General features: G+C 37.3%; 1 protein-coding gene and 1 long non-coding RNA gene across 3 annotated transcripts; one reads left to right on the top strand and one right to left on the bottom strand.

Annotated features, from left to right (window-relative positions):
* On the top strand, positions 238–5,297 carry LOC109834069 (lysosomal Pro-X carboxypeptidase-like). Of its 2 annotated transcripts, XM_020401965.1 has the most exons (10): positions 238–277; positions 418–812; positions 1,444–1,630; positions 1,723–1,856; positions 1,937–2,049; positions 2,139–2,394; positions 2,527–2,682; positions 3,847–3,926; positions 4,015–4,064; positions 4,144–5,297. In XM_020401965.1, the coding sequence occupies exons 1-10, from the start codon at positions 274–276 to the stop codon at positions 4,269–4,271; spliced, it is 1,503 nt and encodes a 500-aa protein (XP_020257554.1). In that variant the 5' UTR covers positions 238–273; the 3' UTR covers positions 4,272–5,297. The 2 variants fall into 2 exon arrangements, with proteins under 2 accessions (XP_020257554.1, XP_020257553.1); XM_020401964.1 differs by having other exon boundaries at positions 2,139–2,682.
* LOC109834068 lies at positions 7,372–8,612 on the bottom strand. The gene is made up of 2 exons (XR_002245446.1): positions 8,312–8,612; positions 7,372–7,993 (listed from the first exon to the last, which is right to left on the bottom strand). It is a non-coding gene; the product is annotated as an uncharacterized LOC109834068 (long non-coding RNA).

Raw genomic sequence — 10,490 nt, 5'->3', positions numbered from 1 at the left:
TCAAATAGTTTTAGGATTGTTGCTGGTAAGTGTACTTGTCCAATTCCTTCAATATTACCTTTGCAGCTGGAGTGCTTACTTTCTCAATTTGACATTAAAAATTAACCCCTAAACAGAAGAAATTTGGTATTTCTTGGGTTGTCCATTACCATAAACAAAATCAAGAAAGATGTACTTCAGCCGGCTAAGCCTGCATATAAATATAGACGCTACATATATACATACCTATAGCTTCATCAGTTGAAGCTCTTATACACATTTTATCCTCAGGTTATGGCCTCAGCATTCCCCCTTTTCTTTATCTTTTTTCTGTTGATAACTATACACATTTTATCCTCAGGTTATGGCCTCAGCATTCCCCCTTTTCTTTATCTTTTTTCTGTTGATAACTACAGCATTTTCTTTATCTGTTGCCCTCCTCAGCATTCCCCCTTTTCTTTATCTTTTTTCTGTTGATAACTACAGCATTTTCTTTATCTGTTGCCCTCAAGATTCCCAAGCTGGGTCTTGTTAGAGAGAGCACACATGGAAAATTTTTGATATCTCAATCAAATCTCAATGAAATCTCTTCAAGTGGATATAAATTCTACAACTATAGCCAGACGATTGACCATTTCAACTACCGGCCAGAGAGCTATGATATTTTCCAGCAGAGATATGCGATCAATGACAAGTATTGGGGCGGTGCAAAGAACAACTCACCGATATTTGTCTACACTGGAGATGAGGCTTCTCTTGAGAGTGTAATTCGTTCAGCTGGGTTCCTTGTTGACAATGCTCCACACTTCCAAGCACTTTTGGTAGTTATCGAGGTGAGATTTTGAAGCTCATCAGATGATCCTTTTCCTTGGAAAAGTTTCGACAGAAAACAAAAATGATAGGCACATTCTTTTATCAAATTATATATGTTTATGGTCTAATTGACATTTAGCCGTCACATCTGAGAGCACTGTATCTGGAAAAAACTATTACCGGTACGGTATACAAATTTAACCATGATATCAGACATATACATGTCATGTGCATGTATGTATGCATACGGACATGTATTTTATAGATATGTTAGCCTTCATTTAATAGTCTATTTCTCCATAAGAATATTCAAAGCATTTTTTCCTAATTAATAAAAGAACCTGTTCTCCAAAAACAATAAATACATAAAGTAACCTAAGAATTTATGACTATAGTTTTCTTCAGAAAAATATAGTATAAATCTTCAGTTATGGATAGCTTTCTGTTATGTCAGTATGAAAACATTTCCCTATAGTGAGATTATGAGAGAATTCATATGGTCAAAAGGTTCCATGAAAGGTTAAGAAGATAGGACGACTAGTTCAAGCTATAACTTGTTTTAAAAAAATCATTTTACATTCACTTAAATTATCAGAACTAATAGTTAGTATTTCAATTTATTAAAAATTAGCTTTTATACCTATCTTGAAGCATCGATATTACGGCGAATCAAACCCTTTTGGTTCTAGAAAACAAGCATATCAGAACACTAGCACCCTTGGATATTTCAGTTCTACACAAGCTCTCGCAGACTATGCTCAACTGATTACAGAATTGAAGAAGAACTTATCTGCTAATAATTGCCCTGTGATAGCGATGGGAGGATCCTATGGAGGAAGTAAGAAAATTACATCTTATAATAAATTAGTTTCTCAAACTTTATCATGAGATCTTCATTGCTAATGTTGCTGACCATCGCTCTTCTGTCAGTGCTTGCATCCTGGTTTCGTCTGAAGTACCCTCACATTGTCATCGGAGCTTTTGCTTCATCAGCCCCCATTCTCTACTTTGATGATATTACTCCTGAAAATGGATATCTTAGTATTGTTACAAAGGATTTTCAAGTAAGTATCTCAATAATAAATCTAATTCTCTTGACCTGAGCCATTCATATTGTTAATACACTAATATATCGTGGCCGCAGGAAACAAGCAAAAGCTGCTACAGAACCATCAGAGAATCATGGTTTGAGATAGACAAATTTGGTCTTGAAATCAATGGTCTCAGTGTTTTAAGCCAAATATTTCACACTTGCCGGTAACCATGATACTTTTAAGTTTTTTTCCCTTCATGGTGCTACTATATTTTTACTTCTGTTCCTTTTTCTTTGTTCTATAACCTTCAAGCCCGCTGAATAATACTCCAGAACTCAAAGATGCCCTAGCATCGATATATAGTGCAGCGGCTCAATATGATGATCCCACGACGCAACCTGTTAATTTGTTATGCAGTGGCATTGATGGTGCATTTGACGAGGCCACAATTCTTGAAAGGGTATTTACTGGTATTACGCCATGGAATGGCAAGAAACAATGCTTTGATATTGATGTATACAATATTGATGATTCTGCATCTGAAACAGCAATTGGATGGTATTGGCAGGTAGAAAGCTTTACCAGTTGCAAACCGAGTGGAATACCACCATCATATATGATCTTTGCATTAAAATATACCAAAATTCTTGATTCCAATAAATTTTTTAAAATTAATACTCACCTAAAGTTTTTGATTCAGACTTGTAGTGAAATGGTCATGCCTATTGGTTGTGATAGCAATGATACTATGTTCCAAGCGCAGCCATTTAACATTTATAACTACACAATGGACTGTCAAAAAAAGTGGGGTGTAACTCCAAGACCCCACTGGATGACCACCGAATTTGGTGGACATGTAAGTTACTTTGGTTTATAAATAATCTCTTTAGTATTTTATTTACGTTCTTTGATTTTTTGCCTAGTTTTTAAAAATGTTCTAGGACGAAGTCACGTAATCATAATCGAGTATAAGGTACAGTATGCATCAAGTATAACAGATAACAACAAAAACATATACCTGCAACCGCCATCTACACTCCATGTAAACCCAAAGCTAGAGATACAAACCTGAAACAACAAAGAAGCACTAGAAATTTAGACTTAGTGATGTCTTCAGAAGATCTTTAACAGCAAGAAGATGCCTTCATTGGGGAGAAAAACTCATTAGAAACAGCATCCCCAAATCCGGACACTATCCACAGGTCGTATATTTCCTTCGAATTATTCTATTTTCTCAACCTTTTACTCCTTTGTTTTTTTTTTCATTTTTTGTATAACACAACTGAGCTGCTTGTAATTCAGTAAAAAGTCAGAACTTGTACTTAGGTTATCTAACTATGTAAGTATATTTATTATTGCTTAGTGTAGTCTAAGTCAAAGTTAATGGTCTCCTTTTTTCCATGGAATTTTCAATTTCCCTCCTTTCTCGCCTCCTTAACAATATGTTAATGGGTGAGAAACTTCCCTTCTATCTGACCCAAAACACAAAATAATAATAATAATAATAATAATAATAATAAATCACGTATACAAAGAGATAGACCATATGACCACTGATAGAATCATAAATTGTTTTGCATAAAATCTATAATAGTATTGTAACCTACATCTGCAAAAAATACAAAAAATGACCCAAAATATCACACTATAAAAATTTCTATCACCTAAAGTTTTTTTTTCTAATAGTTAAAGATTACTTGGCTAGAATAATTGAAATCCACGACAAATCTTAAGCAAATATCAAGAAAATTTGAAGTGATTTATTAGACAGATTGATGCTGATACTTTCTAGAACCCTTACTAACATGTCTTCGATTATTTATTACCGCTAATTTCCAACTATAAGTTTACATCAGTGGATATGTGTATGCACGTCTAATTGTAATATTTTTAAATGGTTGAACGAATCCATAGACCCATATAGTCTTATTTATTTATTTGTACCATCGGCAGTCCATTCCTGATTAAACCTACATCTTTTTTCGAGAACTGACTTTTGCATTGCATCTGGTATCTGCAGAATATCAAGTCAGTACTCAGAAATTTTGGGAGTAACATCATATTTTCCAATGGTCTTAGAGATCCCTACAGTAGTGGAGGGTAACGAATGATTCAATCCCTGTGTTACTCTTCTCTATCTGTTTTGTTTACCATTATAATTTCCTTTTTTGGGCTGGAATTATTGTAGGGTGTTATGCAATATATCAGATACCATAGTCGCTATATATACAACCCAAGGTATGTTTTCTCCTTTCCGGCTCCTGAATCGCTACTTTCAGCTGAAACAGAAATAGTTGATCACCATATGGTTTTGCAGGATCACATTGCTTGGATATATTACCAGCGACACCCGCAGACCCTGAATGGCTAATCGCTCAAAGAAATGAAGAGGTTAAAATCATTGAGAGATGGATAGCAGAATACAAAGCTAACATCATCGCATAGATAAGAAGCTGGACCCTGTCTGCGTACATCTCTATCAATGAGTTGGAAGAGCAAGGAAACAAGGAGCTCTACAATCTGGAAAAAAGTTGTTGCTGAAATAATAGCGGGTTTTTCTTCTTCTGTAATTCATTTTGATAGTCTATATAGATTCAGGGAAAAAATGGACTCAAACTCAATGATAAAAAAGAAAGATGCCTATTTGTACTAGAAATAAAGTTGTTTTAGAAACAAGAGTGGTATCCTTCAAACTTGAATAAGAAATCAGGATCGATCTTTCTAACAATCAACAAACAAGTCCTATAGGGAACAACAGATAAGAAGACAAAAAGGACACAAGGATCATATATATGGTTCACCAACCATATCTATAAGAGAGTTTACCGTAGGCGTAAGTGACTACTCGCCTTCACTTATTTCAACAATATATCATACACGATGAACTCATGAACAAGAATACACTTGTCGTTGTCAAGTCCAAGTGTATTGGGTTTCAAATCATAACTAAACTGATTTTCCCCCCTCTAGAAGCACATTCATTGCATATGCCAAAATCTAAGCTTTCTAGCCTTGTTAGCCAATTGATTCTATTTAAGGAGCTTCAAAATCTTAATTAAACTGAGGATTCTATTTCGCTGAGTTCTGTTACTAAATTTCAATTCCATTTTGGTCATATCTACTTCATATTTGGGTTTTCACTTGTAATAACCTTCAAAACTTCGGTAATTACTAAAAATTTCCTCCAGATCTTCAAAGCCAATTTACTCTCCACTTTCTTGATAAACCTCCTTGACAATAAAATAAAGAATATTCCTCAGTTTTACCTCCTTATACCATCATTCGTTTCAACACAAAATAGAGGGATCTTTCACATTTTGCCATCCACTTAAGTATTAGTAATAACTAGCATCTTCCATTATTAAGATGACCGATTTCCTAAACCTCAACCCACACTTATTTCAACAAAAACTTAATCTTAATCATAAACAAAGGAAACAAACAATTATCTAAACAAAAACCAGAAAATCCACTTACCTCCAACCCTGCATCTCAAGGAACCAGTAGGTAGTAAGCTGTAGAGGACTCATGTTCAAAGGGTAAAACGGCTTCGACATTCTGGAACTTGGTGATCTTCATGCTTTTGCGATCAGTGGAAATCATGGAACTGAGGATAATGGTGAAAGGGACAAAATTGGGCTAGTAATCGAAGAGTAAGCAGGATCGGTGATGCCAACACTCCCACTTATGTTATCAGTTAAAAATGGCATGAATATATGTTAGCTAAATCAACTTGTCTATTAATACTAGCTGCATCTTTAGTTATCATGATGTTTGACATTTTATTGTAATAAAGGGAAAATATTCAGCAACAAATTTATTTTTCATTCAAGCTTTTAGCTATTACTACCCCAAGTCTTCTTTGCAAAAACAGTAGAAACCAATGCCTACAAAGCCAAAAATCATCTAATACTTGCATATATTGTTTCAGCATTCCTTTAGTCTTTGAAGTATCTTATACAAATCTTATCTTTTCTCCCATTTTCTTGTCCAATTCTTCATATGTCAACCATCTGAGGATTCAAACCATAGCCCGCAATTTCCGCAAATTATCCTTCATTTTCTATGGCCTCTCAATCCATCTAATTCATTTTCGGTGAAATCGTTATACGACATCCTCATCAAAGGAGGAATTTTATCCCCTTTCCACAATTTCATTTGGAAAACCCCTATCCACCTCAAGGTTAAAACCTTCCTGTGGATTCTAAGCAAGAAAAAGCTTCAAACAAAGGATAATTTGCTCAAAAAAGGTTGGACGGGTGACTTATCTTGCCCACTTTGTAGCCAGATGATGGAAACCCATGATCACCTGTTTATATCGTGTCCCTTTACCCAAGCTGTATGGGCCATCTTGCTACCATCTTCTTCCACCAGCTTATGGCCTCAGGAGGTAACAAGTTTGATTAAAGGCAAAGAAGAATTCTTGGTCAATCAGAATCATAAAGCTTTATGGAGGATTTTGTTTCCCTGTACATGCTGGTGCATTTGGAGGAGCCGCAACAACTTTATTTTCAATAATACTCTCTCTTCTCCCTCCTCTATTGCAGCTAATTCTTCCCGCTTTGTTCTCTACTGGACAGGGGCTTCTAAGAGCAAAAAATCACAGAGGATGCTTAATGCGGCAATAAACTCTGGTCTGCCAGCGATAGCGGAATCTTCTCGGAATGAAAACTTCGAAGAAAATCATCCTTAAGGGTTCGGGTCCCCAGGAGATCCTTTTGGTTTTGGAAATTTCAGTTTTTGTTAGTTCCCCAGTAATCTCTGCTATTGGGACAGTAGCTTCCTCCGGTTCTAGCAGTCCTCAGCTCATCCTGAGTTCTTTGGCTTATCAAGTTGTGGAAATGTGTTTTGGTAATGTATTTGTAATCAGTTTTTGTTACGTTGGTTTCTATTAGCAACTTCTGGTTTTCTTTTTTGATTTTTTGAGTTCTCCTGGATTAAGGAAGGCTTGGAAGCACGATAGGTGTAGACTGGAGGATGACGACAAAGGTCCGCTCTCCTCCGTCTACATCTATTGTACTTTCCTCCTCCTCCTTTTTTGGTAAACTCAGGTTCAAATGTATATTCTGGTTGTGATATAAATATATTTTTATGAACATGGCTTTTCGCCCTGTTTTTGGCTTCAAAAAAAATTAATCAACACTAAACAAAAATCTTGTAAAGTTTCTGTAACCTTATTTGTTTAGCATTAATTAATTAAGCACTAAACTTTACGAGATTTTAAATCTCATAAAGTTTTCATAACTTATTTAGCATTTTCAACCCAAATTCAACTAACTGTACTAAAACTAAATCGAAAATGCTAAATAAATCTCAAGTAGATTGGTTTTTACAAATAAATCTCAAATAGAATTGGTTTTGAGAATTTGTCCACACAATATTTATGCAAGAACTTCTTTGATTGCTGACTTTAACACAATCCTTGGTTCTGCTTAAATAATAATAATTTAATATCAAGGAAGAGACTAGAGAATGAGCTCACGAGAGAAGAACATAGAATAATATAGGAGATCGGTGAAAGAGGGGGGAAAAAGACAACTGAATATGCCAAGCAAATAACTTGGGTCATTTTTCTTTTCTTTTTTATTTTTTTCCTTTTCTTTTTGAACTTTACAACAGTAATGAAGGAACAAGCTCCATAGGCATCATTTCCCAACCCATGGAACCAATACGGACACCAAAGAAACTTGACCAACCATCACAAGCCCAACAATGGAAAGAGAAACAAAAGGCCAAAAAAATGCCAACAAACAGAAAAGGAAATCATGCGAGAGAACAAAGGGGGGAAATGATCTATAAACTGCAGCGGTGATTCCTGCAAGCTGTTGCTGATCGGCAACAATGATCTCAGCCCAATCATGGCACCCGATGCTCTTGGGGAGATTTTCTTGAACACTAACCCCTTTCTTCCTGTACAAATTAGAAGTTAATCTTTCAACGGATTGTCAGGCAAACAACAAACTGAATCCTCGAAGAATGGCATTGTTCAGTAACGCCAATAATTATGAGCTAATGACAGCAGAGACAAGCAAGCCAAGCTTCCAATTGAGGAGTCATTATTCTGCCACATCCACGGCCAACAACACAGCTTCTACAGATTGAGGGTTTGAAACAGACTTCAGATCATCATCTGGCTTTGAGACCTGTGACAATTCTTCAACTTTGAGCTGTACACGTTATAAAACATAGAAAAAAGTAAGGCCTTTGAATAAAAATGAACGAAACACATACTCAAAAGAACATAAATTTTTCTTGACGACTGTTCACTCTGATTATCAGTCTCCATTCTTTAAAAGGGTGCATTATTTTGTGCCATAATCAAATAACAAAATTCATGCGGTTCTCTCGCATTCAAAGTATCATTAACAATTTGGTGGAGTTCAGTAAGTATCCAATAGAAGGAACATTAATGGATAATAATCCATGCAGTATCAAAATTCGTAGACAAGTGTAAATTATAACATGAATAAGACAGTAGACATTACCGATGGAAGGTCAAAATTCGGGATCGGCGGCTTACTCCTCTTATGCTGCATGACCTTCTGCCGGTTCTCATAAAAATCAAAGTCATCCAATATGGAAGTTTTGGATGAGTAGTTCTTGAATATGTTCAAAATTTCAATCCCTTGTGGAAATTTCACCTGATACAAGATAAGCATAAGGTTATGAGCCAATAAATAGATGACATGGATATATTAAACATAAATGTGAATGCTGCCCAACTAGATCAAACCTTACGTAATATTCCAGCCATTGAAACATTCAAATAAGCGAGCAAACAAGAAATTTCCTATCCAGTTTACTTTTTTCCATAAATATAAAATTCGAGAATCATTCCGCCCTCATCATCTATACATGAAGGCAAACTGAAGTTGCGCACAACTCCAGTTTCTGAACGGTCACCGTCTTTGTTAACATGTCTGCTGGATTCTTACTTCCTGGAATCTTTTCCAGTTTCAACACGTCATCTTCCAACAGGGATCTGATGAAGTGGTACCGAAGCGCAATATGCTTCGTTCTAGAATGAAATGCTGAATTCTTCGCCAAGTGTATCGCACTCTGGCTATCACTGTGCAAAACATTCTTCTCCTGTTTGAATCCCAGCTCTGTCAACAAACCCTGAAGCCATATCATCTCTTTACTGGCTTCAGTCACTGCAACATACTCAGCTTCTGTAGTGGATAGGGGAACGATCTTCTGTACCCGTGACATCCAACTAACAGTTGTAGTTCCGACAGTGAATACATAGCCAGTGATGCTTCTTTGGTGATTCTACCTCTCCCTTACCAAAGTGCAAACACTTCTGTGTGGTGCCTCGTAGATATCTCAGAATCCACTTGACCGCTTCCCAATGAGCTTTTCCTGGATTCGACATAAACCGGCTGACCACTCCCACTGCATGGCCAATATCTGGTCTCGTACAGACCATTGCGTACATCAAACTTCTGATAGCTGAGGCGTAAGGTACCTGAGCCATACTCTCTTTCTCTTCTTCTGATTGAGGAGACTGATCATTCGATAGGCGAAAATGGCTAGCCAAGGGTGTGCTCACAGGCTTGACGTCGCCCATGTTGAACCTCTGCAAAACACGGTTGATGTACTCCGTCTGAGACAACCGTAAGAACCCTTTCTTCTTGTCTCTCGTGGTATTCCGAGGATCTTCTTCGCTGGACCCAAGTCCTTCATGTCAAACTCTTTTGACAGCTGCTGCTTCAAACTCTTGATATCCTCCATATCTCCTCCTACAACTAACATATCATCAACATACAGCAGTAAGATGATATATTCCCACGTCTGGTTTGATATGAGAGACTTCATCTCATCTTTCATTGCAAGCTCCCACTTGCTCGCATCTTCACACTGACAAGCTTCATCAAAGTTTTCAGGCTCCCCGCCATCTGTCAACAACAGATAGTTCATGTATCTCCTGTTGGGTACAGGAGGACGAGAAGATCTTCTTAATATCGGAGCTGGTGCGTCGGGCTCCTGTGCACCATCTTGTCCAACAGGCTCTTCTTGCTGAGGACCCTTTGTATTGGGTTCTTTCGAGAGGTTGCTCGGGACATCATCTGCATCTACAAATATTGACTCGCTCTCTGAGTCATCAGTCTTGTGCATGTCCTTGTACATCACCTTCTCGTTGAATATCACATCTCTGCTCCTGATCACCTTCTTGTTTTCGTTGTCCCAAATGCGGTAGCCGAACTCATCTTCACCATAGCCGATGAAAGTGCATTTCTTTGACTTGGGATCAAGCTTATTCCTGCCTTGATCACTAATATGCACGTAAGCTACACAACCGAAAACTTTAAGATGTGAGAGTTTTACCTCTTTTCGGCACCATACCTCCTCTAGTATTCTGTGCTCCAATGGAACCGATGGACCTCGGTTGATCAAGTAAGCTGCTGTGTTGACCGCTTCTGCCCAGAACTGCTTCGGTAGGCCTGACTGTACTCAAATGCTTCTGGCTCTCTCTGTCAACGTTCGGTTCATCCGCTCAGCTACACCATTTTGCTGAGGCGTGCCGGGCACGGTTCTCTCCATTCTGATCCCGTGCTCATAGCAGAACTTTTTGAATCTGGTGTCTTCATATTCACCGCCATTGTCGGTCCTGAGCTTTTTTATTCTCAGACCGATCTCATTCTCGACCATAGCTTTCCATCT

The sequence above is a fragment of the Asparagus officinalis genome, chromosome 3 (assembly GCF_001876935.1).
Source record: "Asparagus officinalis chromosome 3, Aspof.V1, whole genome shotgun sequence".
Classification (NCBI taxonomy): domain Eukaryota; kingdom Viridiplantae; phylum Streptophyta; class Magnoliopsida; order Asparagales; family Asparagaceae; genus Asparagus; species Asparagus officinalis.
This window is presented reverse-complemented; position numbering and strand designations above follow the sequence as displayed.